General features: G+C 31.0%; 1 protein-coding gene across 6 annotated transcripts in view; it reads right to left on the bottom strand.

The window, feature by feature from the left end:
• LOC129957250 (GTPase-activating Rap/Ran-GAP domain-like protein 3) overlaps window positions 1-27,501 on the bottom strand; it is a 666,176-nt gene that overhangs the window by 51,298 nt on the left and 587,377 nt on the right. For 4 of the 6 annotated variants that reach the window (XM_056069502.1, XM_056069499.1, XM_056069503.1 and 1 more), the window contains exons 14-17: window positions 22,952-23,058; window positions 16,919-17,034; window positions 15,175-15,267; window positions 8,226-8,330 (exon numbers count right to left, since the gene is read on the bottom strand). In XM_056069502.1, coding sequence (XP_055925477.1) covers window positions 8,226-8,330; window positions 15,175-15,267; window positions 16,919-17,034; window positions 22,952-23,058 — 421 coding nt within the window. The remainder of the gene's footprint in view (window positions 1-8,225; window positions 8,331-15,174; window positions 15,268-16,918; window positions 17,035-22,951; window positions 23,059-27,501) is intronic. The other 2 variants (XM_056069500.1, XM_056069501.1) reach the window with 1 other exon arrangement.

The raw sequence follows: 27,501 nt of genomic DNA, 5'->3' as shown, positions 1-27,501 counted from the left end.
CTTTGTTGGTTATACCTTGATGTATGTTATTTCAGCATTTCTCTTAGTTATTTCAATAATTAAAGTTTTTTTTTTTATCAGTAGCAAGCTTTAAGATGGAGTCTACCATTGCCCGAGCCTTTCAAAGTATTTAGAAAGAAAGTTAAGTTTTACTAAAACTAAGCAGTATCTTTTGAGTATAAGAAAAATTAATTGCAGAATCAAATATTTTTCCAGTCTTTCGTTCCTGAGAATTGAACTTCATTTAAAACTGAATCAATGCATAAATTTATAAATTCTTGTTTATTCCTCTTCCTTTTTCAATTTTTAAAAATTATTTTCCGATTAATTTTCCTAAGTTTAAATTGACTGTCTTTGGTAAATTAATTGTTTACTAATTATATTGTTAACATTACATTAGCAGTGCTGTTCATGTCAGCCATTCTGATTTTATGCCTACTCCTTTATTTTTTATTTTCTTTGGTTATTTCCTGCTTCTTTTGAATCTAGCATCTATGCGTATGAAAGAGTTTTGAATGGATAGCCCTTTAACAGCCATTTAAATTCTAATTTTTAAATTTTAATTATGAGCTCTTTGCTAATGTAACACCACTTTTGGCGCAGACTTAATCACCAGCAGATTATGGTATAGTTAAAAGTAAAGTTTTAAACGTAAAAAAAGTCCTTTAAATCTTTGTCATACTGCGAGACTTCAAATTAGAGGATATAACTTAGTTTAATCTTTGAATATGTAATTTTCTTCCTCCCCCCTCTCCTCCCACAAACAACAATGACAATTTTTCGGTATAAAAGTTTTGTTACATTTTTCTATACTTAAACTTTGTTAAAACGGTTTTTTCGAGAAAAAAACTTACCTTACTTAAACGGCAAAGGACTTACTTCTTTTTGTTTATTAAAACCGATGGATTAAAAAAAAATCACTTGCTTAAAATGAATTTCCGTATTTATTATAAAAGCTTGTTTAAAACCTTTTTCTTTTTTTATATAATAATCTCCAAGCTTGCTACTTTCATTAAGTTTCTGAAAAAGAAAAATTGAGTAAATATAAGAAAAAAAAAGTTTTTAAACTGTAACTCAAGCAATGTCTGAATAGCCCGAGGCGAAGGGAGAGAAGGCGAGTTTATTCTTCCCCGTGAAAGGGGAAAGAACCGTTCCCCTTTTTACGGACTTTAACTTAATTAGGTCAACGTGAACTCGCACAGGAAAGGTCGAGTCTCCCTAGTCTTCCCCCTTTAGTTTTCAAACGTCTGAATGAAAAGTATTGAAATAATTTGTATAACATAATGCCGAAAGCAAAAATTAGTGAAATAAATTTCTGTAAAAAGAAAAGAAACAGACTAACAAACTAAAGATGAAATCCATCGAATTAGTCTTGTATAAGAAGATTCCTTCTTCCATCTTCTATTTAATAGTATTTATGCCGATGCTTGTTGTTTTTATTTATCATGAAATTAAAGCGGAAAAATGAAAATCGCCCATTAAAATTCAAATTTAACTCTTATTTCAAAATTTTTATCATATTACAAGTGCTTTGAACATTAAGTACAGCATTTAACTTTCTAATTTTTTTTCTTTAAATGCCAAATAAAATATCTATAGAAAAAAACGTCACTTTTTTTACTTTAATATGCATTATGATTTTATTATTATCTCTACTTAGATAATAAAAAAATCACTTCCTTGGTGAAATGTTTTACTTTTTAAATTTATTTTCTCTAAAAATTAATTAAAAACTTATAAAAGAAGTGTACTTTTTCCGCATTAAATAATAACTCTATTGCAGATTTATAGCATTAATATATATATTTGCGTATTAATATTTAACAAAAGGTTTTGCTATACGTTTGTTTTACATGGAAAAGTGTTAACTCTTAGATTCTTTTATTCAATTTACAGTACAGCAGAAATGCATTTAAGTTACCACCAAGTGCCAGCTAATTTAATTGGAATGCGTGATTAATCAGATTTATCTTAGAAAAATGTTAACTTTAAAATAATAAGTGCGAATTTGGTGGTAAAAAAAAACATTCATACGCATTTTCTTTTTCAGTTTCATTTACCTTATTAGGGTGAGAGGGACATCAGGATGTCAACTGAATCGTCAATTAATCACTCAGTGGATCAAATATAATATTTGAATTACCGAGTAATTTGATAATTTTAAGACATAATACGAAAGCTCTTACAAATCCTAGTTCTCCCCTTACTTGAAAGCCTTTGTTTTAATGTAAGAACTATATACTACTCTATATACCTCAATCAAATATCAAGTCCTTAAATTATTTTTGCTACTAAAAACAGGATGAATCATAATTCAATTGCAAACTGATAGAGATAGAGAAGGGAAAAAATGAGTTAGAATCGCTTAATAACATATGACAAAAAACGACACCTCGTTAGACACACGATACATGAAGACAAGGAAATACACGATAACCGATGAAAATAGTTTATTTCGTTTTATTTCTAGAATTCCGAAATTTTCACTATTTATAAAAACGTATATTTTACAATGGTGGCACATGAATTGGCGAAAGTTTTTTAAAAGTATCCTGTATTCGCTGCCATTTTCTTTAACAACAGAAATTTTGTAACAAGCTAGGAATATCTGACATTTTAACATTCTTAAGTTGATACATGTTTTATGTACATAGTAAGAATATCAAAAGTTTCATGCTTAAATCCAGTTACAATCCAAGTGAATAACTCATCGAATGGAAATTCTGAATATGTTTTCATTTGTGATTTTGATTTGATTTTGTGTTCCTCATCTTGTTGTCGTAGTTATTCATACTTTGGTTGTTAAATTAGATATTATATATGCAACAATAATAACAGTTTAGAAGCCAGTTCTTATTATAAGGCTGATTTATAATCAGCCTCTTGAAATTTAAATGTTAAGAAAGAGTTCTTAATTATAAAAATAAAAATCTATTATTGTGGTAAAGCATCTGCGTAGGTTACAACCGTGGCGGACATCGACAACCAAACATCTGTTGCCAACATTCGTTTTCACAAGTTAACATAAGCTAAACGATTACAATCCTTTCATCGATACACAAAGTGAACCTTACATTCGGCCCCTCTCAATATAAAATTTAGACAGACAGAAGAAATTTTAAATTGAAGCGTAAAAATAAAAGAAACAAAGTTTTTGATGAAATCATAGTTCAAGTCTCTGTGGAACACAGACCAGTTAATATCTTTTTGATGATGGCTCAGTGGCTCTCATTCTCTTCGTCTGTGCTGTTTTCCTAGATGGTTGGTGAATTTCGTTTAAAGTAAGGGCGAAGATATTGTACGTGAACAACCTTGATAAATTTTTTCTGCTGTGTTGTAGACTTGATCTCATAGCACACGGCCCGACTGGACGTATAATCACAAATGGTCCTTTGAAAATAGGAGAAAGTTTGTGATCTTTTTTCGGCCAGTCGTACAATACGAGATCTTCTGCCTTGAAGGAATGGGATCTGCGATGAAGATCAAATCGTTTCTTGTTCTCCAAATGTGTTTCATACACATTATTTGCTGCTTCGGCCCTGGTCAGAGTTAAAAGGTCTAGTTGGTCTTCACGTGGCGTGTCATCTATGGAGCTACCAATGTGAAGTTCACGTGGAAGGCGTGGCTCATATCCATGAAGTAAATAAAATGGTGATTTCTTAGTAGAATTTTGTTTTGTGGTGTTAGTTGCGAGTAAGGCATTTGGAAGTAATTCGTTTCATTTATTCGGGTTTTTGTCAATCATTTTTTTCAAAGAGGACACAATTAGGCCGTTGGCTCGTTCAACGATACTATTAGCTTGTGGTGAATAAGGTGGTGTCGTTGATTGTGTTTTTCCATATTTTTGAAGAAACTGCTGAGTGTGACGTGCGGTAAATGCTGTTCCTCCATCTGATAAATACATATTTGGCGGTCCATATCTAAGTATTATATTATGATACAGAGCATCAGTCACTTTATGAGCGGCGAGAGATGCAGAAGGTGTTGCAATTACATAGCGTGTGGCGTGGTCAATTTGGACAAGCATATTTGTATTTCTATTTCTCATTTCTGGCAAACAGATTATGTGGTCAGCAGATACAATTTCCCAAAGTGTGGATGGAATCGGCAATTGCTGCAAAAGACCATAGGCATTAGCAGTACGTCGGTTGACAATTAGGCATTTATGACAGCTTCGATCATATTCTTTACAGTCCTTGCTCATATTTGGCCACCAATAACGTAATTGCAAATTGTGAAGAGTTTTTTTGCGTCCATATGTCCAACATCATCGTGACAAGCGATCAGAGTTTTCTCTCTCATTGCCTTAGGAATCACTACTACAGATTTCGAATTATTATCTTTAACTCGCACCAGAGTGTTGTTATCGATATTGTAATTGTATATGATTGACATTGTCCTTTTGTTTGGATTTTTTTCTCTGAGAAAGCGAAAAATATACTGACAAAAGTCATCTCTTTTCTGTTTCACACAAATGTCTGATTCATAACTTGCAGTAACTGTTAAACAAACAGGTGGTGTTGGGAAACGTGAAAGGTGATCAGCGATGACATTTTGCTTTCCAGGTCAGTGCTCAGTTGTGAAATCAAATTGAGCCAAATTCACTAAATATCGTGCAAAATTTCGATTAATTGCAGATTTTGCAGCTACATAAGCGGTTGTATAGTTGTCTGTGATGAGTTGAAACTTGTGACCTAGGAGATAGAGTCGAAAGTTTTCAGTTAGGGACCAATGTACAGCAGTACATTCCAGTTCGTTACTGTGGTAGCGTGTTTCAGCATCTTTTAAGGTACGTGAAGCATATTCAATGACACGACGCTTTCCATTCTGTTCTTGAGATAAAACTGCTCCTAGTCCAGAATAAGATGCATTAGTTTCTACAAAGGTTGGTAATCCTTGTTTGAAATACAAAAGAATTGGAGCAGTAGTAATTGCAGTTTTTAAAGATTCAAATGTACGCTGTTGGTCATCTGTTAAAACTATGGGAGCATTGTTGGTCTTCTTTTCTGAACTTTTTAAAACGCTTGTTAAAGGTTTAGCAATAACAGCATAGTTACGAATATACTTTCGAAACTGATTAGTAAATCCAAGGAAACTACGGACTTCATGAACTGATTTGAGAGTTAGGTAACGTTCAATTGCTGCTATGCGTTCCGGATCAGGACGAACACCATCTTGAGAAATAATTCGACCAAAAAGAGTGATTTCTGATACTGCAAATTGTGTTTTTTCTCGTGTCAGCTTGAAGACAGCTTTTTGAGTTGCTTCAAAGATTTTATATATCACTTTGAGATGATAATTGAAGTCATCATGAGAAGTTGATATATTATCAATGTATGTGTTGACATTGTGGGGTGCAAGATGATTGTAGGCTAATTTAATCGCTCTTGTCATAGAAGATGGGCCATTTGTGACACCAAAAGGCATTCGAAGAAATTCATAATGTCCGTCAGGAGTAACAAATCCAGTTTTGTAGGTGTCAATGTCTTTTATGGGAATGCAGTTAAATGCAGAAACATCTGTTGCCAACATTCGTTTTCACAAGTTAACATAAGCTAAACGATTACAATCCTTTCATCGATACACAAAGTGAACCTTACATTCGGCCCCTCTCAATATAAAATTTAGACAGACAGAAGAAATTTTAAATTGAAGCGTAAAGAATTGTTTAGAATTGTACATTTAGAATTGTAGCTCTTGCCTGCCATGCGTTTTATAACGTTTTCCATTTGATCGATTGGGTGCGGATCAATATTTGTGATAAGATTAATAGTGCGAGAGAAATCTACCACAACTCGCCTAGGAGTACTTTCATAAAAGGGCTGCTCCACAATGAAAGCTGGTGCTGCGTACGGTGAGTTGGAACGACGGCAAATTCCTTGTTTTAACCATTTTTCAATTTGCGTTTTTAGAAACTGGCGATCAGGCTCTGAAAGTCTATAAAGTCTACATTTAATAGGCTTTTCATGTTGCAATTCTATTTTGAATTCCACATATGGACATAGTCCAATGTTATCCTCATTAGAATAAAAAACATCAGTAAATTTTCCAATTACTGCATCAAGTTGAGCTTGTTGAGTTATAGAGAGTCTTGCGGATTTAGGGATAAGGTTTGTTTCGGATGAAATTATATTGGGTGTTGCTTCTGGCAAAGTAACATCATCTAATGATGGTAGTGAGGGTGGATGAAAAGCGACACAGTTGATGCTGGGTTTCGAAGCATGAATACATTCGTACAAATGAAATGAAGTTGGAGTAGAAATACATAATGAGCCATTAGGGTCGTAAGTGCATCTAGCTTGAACTTGTTGTTGCCAATCGAATCCTAAAATAAGCTTAAATGGAAGCTGGGTGCACACACCAATATTAGGCAGCATATGTTCCAAATTACCAACAATTATGTTTAAAGAAATCCAACCTATTGGCATTATTTCATGGTCAACAACTTGGAACTGTCCATCAGTCCACGGGTTAATAACAATATCATTTGGAACACAAGATTGTTGAATGACTATGATATCTGCACATGGATCACAGAGGGCTTGAATTTCTGTATCATTGTTGATAATAACAGGTATTAAGGCAAGTCTGTTAGTTTCAGTTCTAATACAATTTATGGAATTAATATTTGCACTATTTGAAGTTGTAGATCTTCCAGATGTCGAGTTGCGATTGTTGTTGTTGTGGCGGGAATTTGAAGAGTACAAACTTATGGTTTTGACTACTGTGTTATTATCAGAACTAGTTGAACTGCTAGAAGATGGGATTTGGGCATTAGTTTGACTGTTGGTATATTGATTTTGTCGTGGCGTGTTTCTTGGTTGAGCTATGGTTGAACCACGTGGAGGAGGTGGTAAACTGCACATAAAAGATGCATGGCCTTTGTTTCCACATCTCCAACAAGTAATATCACGAACATCGTCAGTTACTGGATTGTATTTACGACGTTGTTCATCATGTGTATAAGAAGATCGAATTTGAGATTTCGGAAAATGTTTCTTATGCTCTTGTTTTGCACTACGAATAGCATCAAGTGCAGTTGCCCTGTCAATTCATTCTTCAACAGTATTCGTATTTTGAGTAGCTAATGCAATTTGCCATTTTTCTTCGGTAATATAACCTATGATCATAAAAATACGGTCAGGTTGGGGAAAGGAGCTTTTTCCAAAAGAGCGTCTTTTGAATAAATATAATCTACTAAATTTTCATTATGCCTCAACTTTCGTTCACTTGGGTGAGCCAAAAATTCTTGCATTGCAATACGCCTTTTAAATCTTGAGGCGAGACCTTTTTCCAAGTAATCCAATCATTAAAATTTTTTCCTGTTGTTAATTGCCAATTTTTTGCAGATCCTGAGAGACGAGAAATAGCATTAGTTAATTTTAATTCGTCGGACCAGTTATCTAAAGTTGAAATTCTTTCCACTTCCTTTAACCATTCAAGTGCATTTTCAATTATAACACCTTTAAATATTTGGATTGAATTTGCAGTGTCATTTGTAGATGTGATTTGAATCACATTTGGATTTACTTGTCTTTCTAAAAATTGTTTTTGCGTTTCCATTAATGTAGAAAGAATAGCTGCGATATTCGGATCTATTTGAGAGGGCGGAGGCATAGGAAGTGGTGATTGTGCTTACTTAAAAGTTCTACTTGTTTTCACAGAGATTCAATCTCTGTCAATAAATGTGCATTATCAGAAATTGTCTCCTCAACGTTATTAAGATACTGCACTCGAAGAACATTTAATTCTTTCAAAGTTCCTTCACTATTTCTTTTATTATTATCCTCTACAATACGCAAAATTAGTTCATTCTTATTTCCAGTTAGCGAAAGATTTCTGAAACGTAATTCTTTTTTCAGTTGAACTATCGTTAAAGTTTGTAGCTGTTGCGAATCTAAAGAATTAAAAATGATATCATCTTTTGTTGACATTTTTTTAATTTGTTCTTAAGTTTAATTTGTTCTTAATTAGAAAAATAAAAATCTATTATTATGGTAAAGCTTCTGAGTAGGTTACAGCCGTGGCGGATATCGACAACCAAACATCTGTTGCCAACATTCGTTTTCACAAGTTAACATAAGCTAAACGATTACAATTCTTTCATCGATACACAAAGTGAACCTTACATTATCTTTGCCAATTTCTCGTAAATCTATATCAATCGATTCTATTGGGAATTATAAAAAGAAATTAAAATTAAAAAAAAAAGAACATCATCTTACCTGTCCAATCCTGACAAACTCGACCTGCCTGGCTTCTTCTTTTCTCCGTGATGTTTTGGATGCGTCAGACAAGACGTCACTAAATGCGCGTCTGTTGAGCATCGTCTGAAATAGACAGAAACCAAAAGGCAGATTAAACTTATTTCAATTACTCTGCAACCTTATCTTAATGGAATTAAAATTTAATATAATGAAATAAACAATTTTTTAGTGACATGTCTCTTATCTGAAATTATCTTTTAGTTGAAAGATATTTTAATCAGAAATAGTTATTTCGGAAGTACGATCATGATGTTCGGAAAAGAAAGAGCAGTCTTGAAAGTGTCCCAGAAATTTTTCTATCCCTATTAAAGCTGCTACACAACGTCGACGATCCATTCCTACAGCATAAATCTTTCTTGAGAAACAAATTGATCAGGATCAATCCATTTTAAAAGCACCGAAATACTTGATGTGCAGAAATCGCAGTTAGAAATTAGCGTCTCTCTAAAGTTATCAAAGTCTCATTTATGAAATGAGAGAACAAAAGCCGCGGGGTTGTAACATATCAATACTTCCCTATTTCTCTGCAACAAGGGTACAGAAACATTTTCACTCGATATCATTTTCAGGGTAAAAAAAAATGATTTTCAAATTCAAAATTAGAAAATATTCTCAAAATATGACATACATTCGACAATTATCTATATTTATAAAATGCTATGTTTGCGACTGTATACAATGCAAAATTTTCTTTGATTTTTAACAATCATTCTTTTGCATGATTTAAGAAAATACTCCACTTTTTATCCTTTATATAGATTTCTTTATAGATGCCATGAAAAATGCAGTGCAAAGCATCGATTTGAAAAGCAGAAAGAGAAAAAGGAGACAGTGAGAGCTTATTTAGTACAGAATTTTGAACTTATATAATTTGAGGAAGAAATTTGTTGATGTTCTGTGGAAAAATAGTCACTCTCGCAACTTAGAAGTTAGAATAAAGCCGGAATTCGAGTGATTAGGAAAGTATTTTTAAAGCATAGATTAATTAGAAATTGTTATATGCACACAAAAGCATGCTTGTAAGTATGTTGCCTATATAAATCTATTACATTTAGAACCATGGAATTTCTCACATAGGTAGTTGCAATTGAGCCTTAACGTATTTAGAAGCTCTAATTTTCCAATTTAATATCAATTTTTTTATTTAATATTTTAGGTTTTTTTGGAGAATTTTTCTGCATATATTTTCACTTAGTGTCGTTTTTCATCGATGTAGGAAAGAATTCTGTGCATTTTCAGAAAGAAAAACAATCGTTAGATATATTGTTTCTCTTAATTAATTTACTGAATTTTGTGAAACTTAAAAATTTGTCATTTACCCCTAAATAATTTAGGAATTAAGAGTAAATTTCCTGCATTCGATATTCTAATTCGTTTTCTTTTTAAAATTTTTTTGAACTTATTATCCAAACATTTATCTCTAATTTTAAATTTAAACGATCAAAATATTTTAATTCATTGATTTTTAATCATTTTTTTTCTGGTCAGTTCGTAGATTTTCTCTTGATCAGTGATCATTTTTGCTAATATGTTTGATTTCTCCATTGATACGGCAAGGTGCTAAATTGAAAAATCAAGAATCACGTAACTTTCATATAGACGCAGGGTTGGGTTTCATTCAATTATTGACCTTTATAATCAGCTTCCAAATTTAGTTTATTTAAAAATTTGAATGATCAGAAATTCTGAGGACAATACTCCTAGTAAATAAACCATAGCTTAGATAAAAAGCTTAATCTTAAGGTTAAGGCCTTAGATTTTATGAAACGCATTTAGGCTGTGTCTTCTGCGGTTTCGATGGATCATGAAAACCACTGGCATAAGTGGCATTTTAATCAACCTTTTGATACTGCTTCCAGTTTTGAGAATTTTCAATCCCCTACTGAGGAACTAACTACTAATGAAAATGTCATCGATATTCTATGAAGCGCTGAAAATAGTGATTCAGATATTAAACCATATCATGCTTCCGAAAAAAAAACCCAAATCTGTCAGGAAAAGTACTTAAACCTTTTAAATTATATATTGAGAATAATCTAGCAATTTATCGTAAAAAATCATCTAGTGTTTCACTCATATAGTGAAAATCTAGATGATCAATGGAACTTAACTAAATACACCGATAATGAAAATCTAGAATATTTTGTTGATTCTACCCAAGCCGAGAAAGATATCAAAATCGTAATTAAAGGACTCCTAATTGAAGTCATTTGCAAAGAAATTATGGAAAACCTTACTATTAAAAGCTATTTAGTTGATGAAGTTAGTTGATTTAAACAATTAAAAGCCAAAAACTCTATTATTAATATTCCAGGTTAACAATTTGAAAAAATATCTTTAAGCTATTTTCTCTACGTGATTGTAAAAATCAAAAAAGATTTTTTAAAAATCTATAAGGTAATGTTTTTCTTGCCAATATTTCGCTCATACAAGTGTTAATTACAAGAAGCCTCGAGAATCTGTTCCCACCCCTCCCTCTCTCTCCCAAAAAATTAGAAAAACAGAATTAATGCGCTAATTGATGTAGAAGATCGCTCACTGCCTCACACAGAGGCTGCCCTAGAATTCCAAAATTTCAGAAATCTAAGGAAATATAAAAATGGAAGTCTCTTTATTTGAAACGTCGAGCGATAAGCCAAACCAGAAAAATAATAATGATAATAATAATTACACCATACCAACATCAAGTCTCGAGAGTACTCCAGAAAATTCGCCTTGCTTACATTTTCCGTCTCGTTAACCATCTAAGAATTATGAAAATCATTCTCAGCATGATGGAACCACTAAACAAACTGGACAATGATAACCATTCTCAAGATAAGTTATTTATTCTAGCCGAAGTTTTCGCTAATTCCATCAGCATGTCTCCTTTTAAGCTTCATCTACCAACTTCAGGCTTCACTACAATACCTCTCCAAAAGGAAAGAACTGCAAGTCAACTCACCTTTTAGAAGGAACGCAAATCATATTCCGAAACTGAAATTGGTTTTCAAGATTGATTTTTAGAAGATGCCCTACCGATGAAGACTCTTTTCTTACTTCCCCATTCTGCTTGCCAGAATTTCCTGCCCAAAATGGATTCAGATTTAGCGAGAGTTGCAGTCATTAAAGTTCACACGAATCTTTCTATGCAATTTCTTCTTGAACTAATCCATTATTTTATGAAATTTCTTCTTTCTCATCTGTATGGCGATTTTTAGAAACTCCCTCTGTTTGCGTTTTTTTCTCTTGCAAATTTTATCTGTTTTTCCTTTTTTTTTGTTCTGTACAACATTAGGTTCGAGTATTATCTTTTGTAACTTTCTAACCGCTTTGCTACGAAATTCAGATTATGAGCGAATCACCCAGGAATTCCTAACAATTTCTCCTGGCCACAAGTTTGAGGTAAAATATATTTAATTATATCATTTCAGAAAAATGAGTTAGGCTCTTGCAATTTCGATTGGAAACTAAACTGAAAGTCAGAATACATTGCAATGCTATTGAGAAATTTAACTAAGTCTGAACAGTGGATTTGATTTAATTCTAACCAAATTAGAACTTGCCGTTTTAGGGGTAAAATAAATTGATTCTACAAATAAAAAAGGACATATTTTATACCACGAACATCCCATTCAAGCTCAAATGATATCATGTTTCACATCTTCTAGCTGTATTATGTCTTCACTAATTGGCCTATATTATGGCAAGAAATGAAGAACAAGGAAAACTTATGAAAAATTTCATTTGATGCAAAGCAAAAGCATTTTTATCTCTAAATAATTATATGTGAGGTTCTCACTAATTGAATCTTTAGACTAATTGACCGTTTCGATTGAAATTAAACAATTTTTTTAACCGTGTATAACAGGAAGTTTCAAATGATTCGTTTCTGATCGCTGTAAATCATTTCAATATTTAAACACTTAAAATTAGATGTTTTCGTTTTCAAGTTTCTTTCTAATAATATCTCTTTTCTTCTAGAAAATTTTAATTTTAAAAATTGAGATTTAGTGATTGTTAAGAAGCCAATGGTCATAGTTTATGCAACTTATGTTATAGTTTATTCATCACGATCAGGAGCTCTTGTAAGCTGGCTTTATGAAAAATAATAGTTAACTGTTGACTGCTATTTTTGAATCTCATTATAATATCTAAAAGGTGCGTATTAAAACACTTTTACATGAATCTATACATTATTTGAAAATTCCAGGTGTTCATTTAAATATAATAAATCTAAAATATCGGACATAAAAAGAATCGCATTATTTGGAAACAGATTTTTTTTTTGCTATTAGATTTTAAATATGTGTTCAAGAAAATAAAAGTATCAAGAACACAAAGGCACTTTGCGCACTTTTTTTTCTTTTCTTCCAATTTAAAAGTCGTTCCAGTTTCTTTCCAAATTTAAAAGTCAAGCCCTAATGAGTGTAAAATTTAGAAAAAATAGCCTATATATATATATATATATATATATATATATATATATATATATATATATATATATATATATATATATATATATATATATATATATATATAAAGCGTTAATGTGCTTTGCGCAGAATTCATTTATATTACTTATTGTCGAATGACATCAGTCAAATGTTAACAAATTACTATGCAACTGTTTCGGACTGCTTCTTTGAAATTTTTGGTAGCCACATTTAACCAAAGCTTCACCAGTTAATGAAGTTGCGAAATTTTATTAAAAATGTTCTGTGTAAAAATAATCAAAAATTCTATTTGTAGAGAGGACACTAGAAAAAGAAATAAAAAACTATGCACTAAACAAAATTTGATCGAACGCGGAAATAAGAATACTCATTGGCAGATGGGTAGTCGCTAGGGTTTCCTTACTTATGGAAACTTCTGATCATAATTGCCGTGCTTTTATCTTAAAAAATAGTTTTTGCATTTTTTTAAAACTCAAAAATATCTTTTTAATGATACTGATTTCATTTCTGTATAATGATTTTTTAACTTTGAATTTTATCAATTTTCAATTGAATGCCCAACTTGTAACAATTTTTAATGTTATGAAATTTAAACTCATCTATTAAACCATACAATTGTGTGCTTTTGTCAATGTTTAAATTGAGATTTAAAAAAAAAATTTTTTTTGTACATTAATTCGGAAGTGGGATTTTAATTTCTGATTTTATTTTGTAGTTTATACATCTTTTAATTTGAGAGAGAATAAATTTGTCTTGACTTGTTCAAGTAAATTTTTGCTTTCCGTTTTTCGGTCTCGACAAATAATTTAAAATTTAAATATATGCATTCCGCATCAAATGCAGGTAAATAATTAAACAAAAGAAAAAATAAGATAATGAAAAAGCGACTCATTGAAAAATATTGATTTTTTAAAGAATATATTTTGATCAGAAATGTATCTAATAGCACATTTCGCAAGTTATTAAGAAATATAGATTTCATTCTTTTGAGTAATCTCAGTTTTTTTTTCATATTTTAAAGAAATTCTGCAATCAGTGTTAATGTCATTGTGAAATATATTTAGAAGAGTAGTTTCTACACAATTAAATAATTCGCAACAAGATATTCGAGTAGATTTGTGTAAATGCTTCTAGCAGTTTGATTTATTCGACTGGAATGGAAATTTTGGAGAAAAAGAATGTTGATAACCAGTACGACGGTGTTAAAACTAAATATCTATTCTCCGCCTATGTTCATCAAAATATCACCATTTTGGTGTTTTTTGAAAAATGTTATTCAAAAACTTCTACCCTCAGAAAAGAAGAAATATGTGTATTTCTGTATTCACTCTATTCTTGTTCGTATCTTTTATTCTTTCTCTTTATTTGTTACTAGTTACAGAAACCACACCTCCCCTTAGTTTGTATGAGTTTATTCTTCAAGCAGACAATAAGCACCGAGTAAGAAGAGCACTTTTCGCCAATTTCTTTGTTAGGAACATTTCATTTTTAGTTATTTTTTTTTCCTTCGCTGATTTCCTGCTTCTTTTTAAAGGAGCTGATGTGTTTTAACTCTAAATTTGTCTTATCAACCAATATATTCAAACCTTTCTCATCTCCCTCTTATTTTGATGAAATCAAAGAAGGCTCCCTCGTGTGTGTAAGAGCATGTATGCATTTCCGTCTCTGGTAACAGATAGAGCTTGCTTATTGCGTTGTGTTTACTCTGCTGTTTTTATTTATAATTTTAATTATGTACTCACTTGTCATACTTCATTGTTATATTTACTTTATTTTAATCCTCAGGTCAAATTGACTGTTTCGTCTTCATAACTTTATTTTTTTATATTCGTAAGATCGAGAAAATATCTCATTAAAGAACATCCCTCTGAAATTATTTTTTTTTCATCTACATTCTCTTTAAAAATTTGTGAATCTAGAAAAAATTTTAGATGCTGTTGCAGCCAAAACTAAAGCCACTTATTTTGTGATTTTGAACTTACTTTGTTCTTTCTTAGGTTTCTATTCCTTTGCACAAATAAGTGATATGCATATGATTGAAATACATACGTATTTAATTATGTAATTAAAGCTTCAAATTACATAAGGATATTTTATCTTCTGTTCAATTTCTCACCTCATATATAACTGCAAGTAGGAATTTGAAGCTTTGCACGAGTCATTTTATTAAATAGAGGCGATTGTCACAGTTATTCATATTGAAAGGCATTTCAGTTTAATCTTGCATCCATAGTATTGTAATGAACGCGAAATTATTCTTTGAACAATGTAACCTCACCGGTATTTCAAATTAATTTTTCATCCCTAAGGAGTATTTCTGTTGTAGCAAATTTACTCATTTTTTTTTAATAATTCACTTTCTTTAAAGTTACAGACGCAATATGTTAAGATATGGTTGTTGATTCCATTTGAATGAATCATTTCAGTTAATAAGCATTTTTGAAGCTATAGACAAGTATTGTTTTGTATACCATTTCTCTGCGCTTGGATGCAACGTTCGCTTTCTCCATCCACCGCTGCTTAAGAAGGATCTTTGAAACCACAGCGTTAAAAAACAATTCCGCCTAAATGAAACGGATAAACAAGTTGTAATACAACATCCAAACTGAAGATGTTCTGATGAAGTACCCTTACTTCTAAGATGAAGATGAAACTACTTTTATATGACAACGGATGAAAGACTGTGCAATTATTTGATGAAAATTGATTCACAATGCTTATGAACATGTAGATGATCTCACAATGCCTTACAGGACATGATAAATTAAAGATATGTAGTACTGAATGAAGCATTAAGACAAGAACAATCGCGAGTCAAATTGAAACTCGAACTCTTCGCGTTTGAAGCTGAAAGTATTCCAGCCATCTATTGTTCCATTTAACAATTGAAATAGCACCACACTTCATTTAGGGACGGATGATAAAAGAAATAGGGAAAAAGGAGCCTTTTTTTATGCCACTGTCACCTAAAAATCAAGTTCTGCGGAAAGTAAAATAAATTTACGAATGAACGATGAAGCACTGAGACACTTCATTCAGTCCATCCACTTTATGTTATCCATCTACGTTATGCAACGCGGTTAGGGTAAAACTGGAAAGGATCACAAAATTGAATCTCGATTTCATCAAAGATCCGTTATTTGAGTGGCCGCATTGTTTTTGACCTTGAGGATTAAAAGTTTTTCGGCTGACGTTGAGTTAAATCTGGAGCAACCATTTTGGGTGTGATCTGACTGCGATTCAAAATGATGGGGATCATTTCAACACATTCCTCGCGCAACATCAAAACAAGACGTTAATATAATAAAAATAATGAACTAAATCTTTTTTATCAGGGCATATCGCAAGGAACATCCACTACACTTCTCGAATTTTCTCGATGAATGCAATCAAGTTATGGATACTCTCGAGATATTCCTTGAATTTTGAATCGTAGACAAAAGTAAAATCGTTTCTTAAACTGCTATCAGTGTTTATTACTTTCAACTCATTAGATGATAAATATTTACTTAACATTTAAACGCAATCTGAATTCATATAGAGCGGCTTTTATGTTAGATTGTTGAAGATAAAATAAGTTTTCAAGTAAAGCGCATTTTCGTAATGTCATGCAAACCATCCGTGGAATGTATTTCAGTACTTTCTTGAAGTCTATATAGTCCGAATAACTGAAGTGGTTGTTGTCTGGGCAAGAATTAACTTGTATTTTGAATTTTGAGCTGCACGTTATGCAATTTTTCTATTACGTAAATTAAACCATCAGCTCTTGTTCGCCGCATGTCTTCTCATGTCATATATTAGTATTCTCTTTTGCTACTCAGAAGAGCAGAGATCGGAATACATATGAGTTGTTAGTAGTTTGGCGTTATTTCTTTTGTAAGATGGAGCTACGTATCCATCTGCCATTTCAATTGCAACACCAGCGAATATGTTCATTATGCAATCAACACTATACGATTAAAATCAAACTATGAATTGTTTACACATTTGATGTAAGAAAGACGTCATTAATGAAATTGATGCTGTATTGAATATGATATTTATAAATTTAAAACATCGGAGATCGGGATACATGTGAGTGTTATTTGCCACAAATGAAGCTTTACACTCGCAAAATAGTTAATTTTCAAGTATTATAAAAAAAACATAGGAAAATATGCTCATAAAAAAAACTTAAACCTTGGGATAAAGATATCTATATTCTAGTGGTCTTACCCCTCTGTTCTCTGCCATGTGTTCGGTGTAGAGATCCTTTATGAGCATGTCTAATGTTCTCTCTCTTTTCTGCGCGAAGGTCGGAGTGTTGAATGCTGCCTTCTCACCGTTGATAACTGAAATAACGGAAAGAAAAGAAAGAAAACCGTTTAGTATAAGGAGAAATATTTCATTTTAATATTCATTATAATATTTCAAAAGTACATAAAAAATGCAGTTTAGGAATTTCGCTTTTCGTCGCATTTCGCGTAAAAACTGTTTTTCTAAAAAAAAAAAAAAAAAGCAATTTTGAAATTTATTTTTGTTTATCAAAACAAAAGCGATGATTGAAGAACACCACTATTTTTCTAGTTTTGGTTATTATTATTTTTTATTCAGCAGTAATTTATCCCTTTTTGTTTATATGGGTGAATTTTATTCGACACGATTATTTGGTAACTCCCCAATGGCAAGTAGTTCCTTTTAGTGTTTATGCTATGCATTATGATTTTGTTTAATGCTGCAAAACGAGTGAATTAAAAAACTTCAGCAAATATAAAAATTGGTGTATTATTTGAAAAATGTTGACTTTACGAAGAAATCGATGTTTTGAATGCGGTCATCCTTACATACATCCAATATCCGCTTCTTTATTTCAACTGCATACAATAAACCTGCAATAACATATTTGCTAAGCCTTCAGAAATATGTCTTCAGTAATTGCCTCTGTGATGCGGATTTTTTTAAAATTAGTGATGGTCGGACATGTCGACATATATGTCATTTTTTCGAATAACCACAGTATCAAAATGAAATTACGTGGAAAACGATTTGGGCATTTTAGTAACCAAGGTAAAAGTTCTCTGTTTCTGTTCGTTGAGTATCCAATCTACAGATATGGGCTCATGCTATATAGGTAGCGCCTTTTTTTTAAATGACCTTCTATAATTTTAGAGTCCATATCACAGTTTCTGGGACCAGATTCAAAAGTGATATATTATTGTCAAAAAACCGTTGCAGATTTCATGTATGCTATGGAATAAAAGAAATGTAAATTAATTATGTTGCTATTTTAATGTATTACATCTTGAAATGTTTATCTTTCAAATACACACATTAATTTCTTCATTGAGACTTTCTTACAGTTAAGCATTGAAATCAAACATTTAATTTTTGTTTCTCCCATATTTTGAGTTCAAAGATGAAAAACTTCCTAATAACTTTGCTAAACCTAATATCTGCAATTAGATTTACGTTTGATATTTTGTAAAATCTTCGAAATTCCTAGAGTTTAACATTCTGAATGATGATGGCATACAGAAATCAATTCAATCTCAGCTCACCACTGGCCAAACTACCCCAGTGTAAACATCTCCCCCATTTCTCAGCGGTTATTTGCTTTACTTCCCCATCCCCTCCCTCAGAACTTGGTAACCTATTCAAATATTATTAACTTACCAACGAGCTGGCTATCAGCCGTGCACAAATAGGCTGATTGCGTTACGTGGCAACGAGTAAGCAACAGGAGTTTGCTAACTGCTTGCAGCCTAAATTCAATTTTAAGAGCACACCATCAAAGAGTCTGCTTTTGAAGCTCGACGTCGAATCGGGCGGGGCGTGTGTAATAATTGAATGTCGGATGTTCACGGATCGGAATTTAAGAGGTTTGAATCAAATTCAATTTAGATCGCAAACAGTTTTAAGAAAGCATTTAAACAAATTAAAAGAACATTAAAGCATTTACAGAATTTTGCGATTAAACTTCCTTCTTTTAAAGGTATAAATATCAAAGGTAATGTATTTTAATTCTTATGATAATATTGACGTTAATAATCAGAAAAAATAATCCTACCTCAAATTTGATCAATAACAAATCATATTTTATATAATAATACTCAGTGTGTTTAAGACTTTTTAAGATAGGCTTTGTAAAATGAAATGGACACTAGAAATTGTTACTTCATTGACTTTTTATTCAAAATAAATCTCTCCGATTTCAATATCATGGTTATCACGATTTATTAATTAATTCCATAACTGTTCCAATTGATTACTTGGAATTGCTTCAAAGGCAAGACTCGAACTAACTTGTAAGGTAAAAATTTCAGTATAATAACTTCAACATTTGAGAATAAAGATAAAATACAGGATGTTAAATTATGTGAATATGCGGATGATTAAACATATAAATGGCGTTTTTTCTTTGCAAAACATTAATAAACAAATGTGACTAAATATATTATCAAGCAACAAGCACCAACTATTTTTTTCTTCAGTATTCTGGAAAAAAGGTGACAAATTCTGAGTATCAAACATTTTAAAGTATTTAAATAATAATTAGCAATTAAGGATTTGTATGCTTCAAATAAGGGTTCAATTAGGTTGTTCCATAAGAGTATTATTATACAATGATGCAATAAGTTTTATCTTAATTTTGGATGAATCTTTTTTTTAAATTGTGGTGAGCTTATTCTGATTCCATTTCACATTTTATCTGTCGGTTTTTACCATTGAAAACTCTATACTTCAACACTCTCAGTATCAATATGAAGAAGTTTAGATCATTTTCAGCGGCTTTAATGAGATCTCAACAGTGCACGCATTTCTTTGAATTTGTTTCGATAGTTAAAATGTGTGGAACAAATTTAGCCCAAGCTTTCACTTTCCTCTAATATTAATAATAAATGGATGCCTGGAGTTAATTCTTTGTTGATGATCAAAGATCTTTCCTCCTTTTCAGTAGTGATATCAATGTTTTGAATGAAATCAAGCAATTGTGTAGTTGTTTTCAGTGTCCTAAAATAGCTTTTTTTCATACTGTGAGATATTTTTTTCACTCAAAAAAGTTTGTGACACAGAAAGTATTTCATTTGCTTGAACAACACTCACTGCAAACTTTTTTTTCAAAAGCTGGTGCGTTTTCGAGGAATTTTTGCCAAATTTTCTTTTAAATCAAATGTTACATCTTAATATTTCAACTTAAATAATTTAAGTCCTTAATGAACGGCGCTATCTTTTGAGTTGATTTACAAAATGCGTAGAACTTTTTATTTCTTACCAGTAGAATGTGGAGGCATTTTTAGGCATGCACAGTTACATTGTGGGCGTCAATGAGATTAGACATCTATCCTTAAAAATTCTTAAACACACTGTATTAACAAACCCTAGGTATCTCTTAATTTTTGCATAAACAGCATAAGTTCTCATTTACAAATGACAAAATACCTCCAGAAATCCATACCTTTCTGACTCTTTTTTTTGTCAATTATTAGTGCCACATCAGGAACACATAAAAGTTGCCCAGCATAAAGTGTTAGCATTATAACTAAAATCTCCACAAAACATAAATTATTTTTATATTCGGATAAATTGAAAGAGCTGATGTACCAAATCCCAAACGTTACAGAAACACAGTTTCCTGTCTTCAGATGCTTGTATATATTTTAAAGCCACACAGTTTACCACTCTGCAGTGTATATAATTTATCGACTTTATAATGGCTCCACAAAAAAGTTATGACCATTTCCATTGATCTTTCTTTTCAAATTGAAATAATATTCTTCTCTTTAACATTTCAGACGATGGGGAAAGAGGCTTTATTTGCATTTCTATAAAGAGGTTTCTCTACTAAATCTTTCTTCGTGTATTAAAACAAATTTATTTTCAGAAATCTTAAAATTAGTTATATCTATTCAAGATCAGGAAATGTTTCCAAGTTCCTTGACAGATGCCTGATTAGTTTCAAAGACATCTTTTCTTCATCCCTTGCTGCCTATTAATTGAGAATTTTAAATTGGTTTGAATGGTATTTTATCTTTGCATAATGTGGCATTTATGCATTTATTTCATGACTTCAGAAAATATGGTAATTTATTTTAAGTGAGTGAAAAAGTACTTTAAGAAATATATAATAGATTCCAAGATATTGCCGAAAGTTAATACGATACATTTACATTGCAAGCGTCATTTTTAAAACCCTATAACTATCCAAATCAAGGTCAGAATTCCGTAAAATTTTACTGATTGGTTAATTTTATTACGACAAATCGATTTAGTAAAAAGGGTATCCGATACGTAATTTTTTCTAGATAATAGTTAATTAACTTGATTAATCAATTTGTCTATCTCAACAAACCTCCAATCGTTTTCACCCAAAGTTTAACATCGGATATCTTTTAATAATAAGGATAAAATTACAGAGGTATTCCCCTTTTTGTTGACGACTGTTCTTTGCATTTAATTGCGTTTATTGTGCATAAGAAAAAGATTAATTTTGTTTTTTTTTTGTATTATATTGCACTGCGGTATCTTTATGATCTAATACTGTTTTATATAATTAAAAAAATGCATAACTGTTAAAAATTCTACTTCACTTTTAAAGATCATTTTTAAATTACGATTTGGTAATATTGCTAGAAATTACAACTTTCACCAAAATGCTGAGTAGCTGTTAGATTGTGTTGTCTCCCTTTTGGGAAATGAAATGGAAATGGTACTTTTAAGGAAAAATAAACAAATTGCATATGATATACAATTATTTAAATTTTTTTAAACTGATTTTGTATATTTCTATTGTTTGTAACAATTACAACTTATATAAATAAGTAAATGATAAGAATTATTTTGTTAATACATTATTTTATAATATAAATTATTTATATACGGTTAAAAAAACCAGGCTGAATTTCATGTTCATTAAGAAAGTCAGTGAAGATAAATAATTGATACACATCATTATTATTTGCAATTGAAATTTAAATGAGAAATATCCATTTAGGTAATTAAAAAATGATTTTATAAGAATTTAGCAACTTATTATGAAATGCATGGGAATAATAATTATTGCTTATGTCAAAACGTTACATAAAAGGCACAACTCCATTGAAAGTTAATTAAAAATGAAATATACAATATTAATTCGTTCAGTAAGCACAAGCATTTCACAATTGTCTCAAAAGTAATTTGCCATGTTACTGGAAGATTAAATTTTTGGAAAATGTATGATTGCATGTCAGTGATTGCAAATTGCTTAGACAACTCATTTTATATCGAATAAACATTCATAGTGGAAACTCTCCAAAATCAATCGTAATTCAATTAATTTCGAATAATTCATTGATGTAATCATCTGTTTGATATATTTTTAATTGCAATAATGAAAGTGAAAGAAATTTTGATTAATACGTCTATAATTGTAAAGATATTCAAAATTAAAATGTTCAATAATTTGTCTTCAAATCCTTAGTCAATTTGTGTTGATTTGTACAACTATTTTTTTTTCTTAAAGAATGAATAATCATGTAAAATAGAAGTAATTCAATAAAAAATGCAAATTTTTAGAGTCGATAAAATTATGCGATGGTAGAAATGAATTTTTATGTCCAGTCGAATTTCTTTTAGAATCGGCTAGGATCTGTGTATAATCTTCTTCGATATATAAATATGTGCAAATGTATTCTGAATTATAAATTATTGCATTCATTAATTCAACGGAAACATTAAGAAGACATTTTTTGCTAGCTAATGGAATACATATATATCTCGGAAGCATAAAAAAATATACAGTTGTAGTTACTCGTGCATCGCATGATTAATTAGCTTGCAGGAGCACGCAGCTAAAACTGCGACGTCATCTTGATGAAAGCCGGTTCATCACATTAATTTCAGGATTGTAGTAATGAATTGAATAATAAGGATCATTTTTTATAATTAAAAAAAGCAAAATTCGAAAATTTTAAGGAAAGCTGTATATGAAATGGGATTGGGCTGATCTTCGCTGATCTGATTTTCTGGCAAGCTTTAATTTAAATACCACAAATTATGCTAGGAAGTCAAAGTTTCTTTTTCTCAATGCACCGTTCCTTGTAATCATAAAAATAGAACAATAATGTAAAATCATATTTTTAGACATGATTGTTTCAATTATAGAATCGAAATAAGAGGAACATCAAGGTATTTTTTATAATTGAAATATAATTGCATGGAAATAAACAAGACTATAAGTGAATCGGATGGCATCATAATCTAACAAGAACTTTCCGAATGTATACTTACGTTTGACTAGAAGAAACTCTCTGAATTCTTGATGATTTTTGAAAATTGGTGGATTCGGGAGCGTCGGGCCGAAAAGGGGAACCGATTCCTCCGAATACACAGACAACCTGAAAAAGAAAGACAAAGCATTATATTCGCAAGAAATCGATTTTAACCACAAATTGTAGGGGTATATATATATATATATATATATATATATATATATATATATATATATATATATATATACTAGCAGACCCGGCCACTCGTTGCTGTGGCTAAGGTTTTTGTTATATTACATAGTAGTAAACTATTCAAGGGAAACGGTAGGAGAACACCAGTCATGGGGACCACCATGCTTTTTTACACAGATGCCATTTGTAAAAAAACATGGGGACCTCCATGATTGATTTTCTACTATCGTTGATATTGAGCAAAAATCAATAATAAAAAAAATTTAAATTTCTTTATTTTTTGTATTTAAGTTTGTAAGAAATGAGTACATTACAAAGTGGTTAGTAAAAAACACGTAACACTTAAACTTATAAATGAGGTAGGTAGGGCAGATAGTTTTAAATCTTTGACAATAATGTTTATTATTTTGAATTATAAATACTTTTAATTTCAATTTAATTTAGCACTAATCGGTGCACAATATGTTTGATTAACCTGTCTTTAGCTAACACAAATAGATTTGACGGTTTTCCTACACGTGAACATGTAACATATAGTTGCCATGAGAAAAACATGGATTTTCCAAATCTAAACCACAAATGGACATTGTTTGGCCTTGAGACTTATTTATAGACATGGCAAAAGCTAAATGAATTGGAAACTGTAACCATTTGAAGGGTATCGTAGATTCTGATGGTATCATCGGAATACGTGGCAACAGGACCACTTCTCCTTTAAACTTTCCAGTTAAAATGGTAGCTTCAAGTATATTTCCGGTGATCTTTTTAATGACCAAATGCGTACCGTTGCATATTCGAGGTGGATTCAAATTACGCAGGAGAATAATAGGTGAACCAATCTTTAATCGAAGGTTATGTGGTGGCATTCCAGGTATATCTAGTGAATTTAAAAATTCAATTGGAAAATTTACACTATCATTTTCATCAACAACAGTATCGATTGATTTAAAAGACATCAGATCGCCTGGTAACAACTGTTGTATTTGGAAGTTAATTTCGTCAACATCAACATTTTTGGCTGCCAAAATAGCCCGATCACTGAGCCAGTTATGATTAAAGTAATTACTCTGTATATCCGGAAAAATACTCTTAAACAATTCCTTTTTTCCCTGAAGAACAGTGCAGAAATTGTCTGGCAGTTTAATGCATTGCGTATTTGGTTGCAGTTCTATTTTACCATTCCCAATATCTAGTAATTGTTCAGAAAATATTTGTGCTGATGGATCATTTTGCAATTGTACGCGCATGTTTATGGCCAATCGAAGTGTTTCAACACTTCGCCATAAGAATGATTGTTTTAAACATGCATTTTAATTAAAGATTGTTGAACAATGAAGCACTAATAATTAAAAAGCAAGAAGAATTCCACTGTATTACTTTTACTATAATATGAATTCAATTTATACTTCAGTCTAAATAACACGTGGTCGGCTATGCTAATACCAAAAATTGAAAAAGTAAGAACAATTGAATTTCATTGTATTGCGTTTACTACGAAATAAATTTAACTTATACTTTAGCCTCAGCAACACGTGGTGGTTATGCCATTAAATTGTAGCTTATGGGAAACGTTGGTACTTTTAACACAGCGCCATCTTTTAGAATACTTACTCAATCCAGTCAACAGATACCGCCATCTGTTAGAATAGCTTGGAGCTAACAGATAATTGTGATTGTCAAAAATTGAACAAATAATTTGTTCCTTCTTAACACCTTCCTTCTTAGTATAAATCCTTTATGATGTATAATAAATCCTCTAACTTCAGTGATACAGATTCTGGCTTCCTCAGCTTAAAGGAAAGATTTAAAAAAAAAAAAAGTTCTATATTCCACACATGAAGTTGCCATGAGATTTATTCTGTCATTGAAACATTTGTCTGTTGCAATAATTCAAAATTCATTTACAAAATGAAATCAGTTTCAGAAACATTTATTAAATAATGATAAGCATTGTAGCTGAAGTGAATGATAGCTGAGTTGATGATAGCTGACATAACTTGATACGTACATGCAGTTATTAGTAAAGAAATGAAAAACTGAAACGATTATTGTAACCATTTTTTATTATCATATCTTCAATAATTTATATAAAAAAAGATTAAATTTCATTTAGCATACAAATGAGTTAATATATTTTTATTATCCGATTAGAGGAACTTATTATTGGCTCGTTCACTTACCTTTTTTACGATATTCTTAACAAAAGAAATAAAATCATTTAATTGAAAATTCAATGAAGGTAACAAATGTTATTGCCGTACAACATTTTTCTTAGTAAACAGTCAGATAAAGAATCGGAATTCATTCAAAACGAAAAGTAATAATTATCCGTGTGCACCTCCAAGTATTTTTCCAAACTTCTTTATAATTAAAAAAAGCAGAATTTTAGTATGTTATATTAATCAGTGATCAGTTAAAAAGTTTGTAATTAATCATTTTCAAATAAAATAACTTATTTCTGAGAATTGCCACCGTGCACAGTAATACAAAATTCAAACATAAGATCGTGATATTTTATCCGTTGCAACGTATCAAATTTATTGTATGCATTAAAAAATAATTGTGGAAAATAATATCTTATTCCTGAGAAACGTTTTCGGATAGGATCATAAATAATTCGAACATTCGGATTCGAAACGTAACGCAAATGCGTGAGTTTTTCTACGCCAGTTGGGGTAACGCTATGCAGATTAGAAACTTTTAATTTCCTTTATTCTGTTTTATTTTAATTCAAAAGTACTTAAGAATGAATCTGAAAGATCAATTAATTAACAATGTTTAATTTTAAATGAATCAAACATTAAGAAAATAAATAGAATCGTTTCAAATTATCAGCCGAAAAATCTTAAGCCTAGCCTCATGACTGTTGGAAAAAAAACTGAAGCCGTACTCATTTGGCGATGGGGAAAATGAAAAGATTTTTTTGGTGGGAAAGTTAGTTTTTAATTAATAATTAAAATTCTAATTAAAAATTCAAAAAAAGGGCTATCCTATCTTTTAAGTTTGATCAAACTGCACATGGTGTGCAAATTTGATTAAAATCGGTTAAGTAGTTTAGGAGTCCATCGCGGACAAACAACGTGACACGTAATTTATATATATTAAGATATATATGTATTTACAACTCCTATTCCTAAACAAAACGCACCGAGTTGTCTCAATATGGATCCATAAACATTTTGAAATGAATTCAAGCTGATTCCATAACTACCAATATAAATTAAAAAAAAAAAAGGCTGAGATAGAATTATTGGTTGGGCGTTGGATTCGCATCCCTTGAGCTGTGAGTTCGCACTCTTCCGGCCGAAGATTCTTCGTGTACATGGTGCACGTATAAATCTGTCGTAGCCACAAAATCCTCCAAGTATAGACAATAGCACTGGAGGGGGGGGGGATGGATCAGAGGTAAACTTTCTCTGATTCAGGTCTAAATTACGACCTGCGGATGAGCGAATGAAATATATGAATAAAGTTCTCCCCGTGAAAAGAGCTGTGACGCATGAGTAGCTAAGACGAACTCTTGGCTCTAGACGGCACAAGAGACGCTAAAACGTAGCTTTAAAAAGCTGACTTCGACTGTGGGCATGTGTACGACAAGTGCCATAAACAACAACAACTTAAAAAAAAACGAATATTCATGATAAACCAAATCAGTGATTAATGATTCATTAAGTTTAACAATATTTTTTTCAGCAGATCATTATGAATTAAGTAGAAAAAATTGTATTTTTCTAAATAGCGTTTTTAGTTAAGGATTGTCATTTTATATTAACACAAATCTCGATCAATTTCTTTGATAGTAAACAACATTCTGTTTCACAACTCCATTTGAAATTTAATTTTAAGAATACATTTCTAATTCAAAAGAAATATGATCTTAGAAATATTTCATCTATTAATTGTTTTTGCATTCACTTTCCTTTTACATAGAAGAATTCACAGGAATAGGTAGAAGAAATATTTTTAGTTTTTTTTTAAGCCTAAGAAATCTAGAAATTCTTGATATACATTGTAAAAAGGATTTTTGAAGACTCTTTTGGTCCTAGAATTAAGAAAAATGTATCTTACTATTCAGAAAATTTCCATAGATTTGATATTTTGAAGTTCCTAACAGTATGCTTAACAAATATCTTTCCACAATATTTTGGTCTTCAAAAGAGAGTAGAAATAGTTTCTCTTTCAATCAGGGTCTTTAAAATTTTTAGAACGAGCCTTTATTAAACTTCAAAGATGTTATTCTGTTTTTTTTTAACTCATTCATTGAAAGCTAATATAGTGGAATCTCGAATAATATTAGAAATAAAGTTCGACGAATAGAAAATTTCATTATGGAAGATATGTACTATCGGTTAATTTTATGTACGTTCAACTTTTTCT

The sequence above is a fragment of the Argiope bruennichi genome, chromosome 11 (genome assembly GCF_947563725.1).
Source record: "Argiope bruennichi chromosome 11, qqArgBrue1.1, whole genome shotgun sequence".
Lineage (NCBI taxonomy): Eukaryota > Metazoa > Arthropoda > Arachnida > Araneae > Araneidae > Argiope > Argiope bruennichi.
Note: the sequence above shows the minus strand (reverse complement) of the source record. Positions and strands in the feature narration are given on the sequence as shown.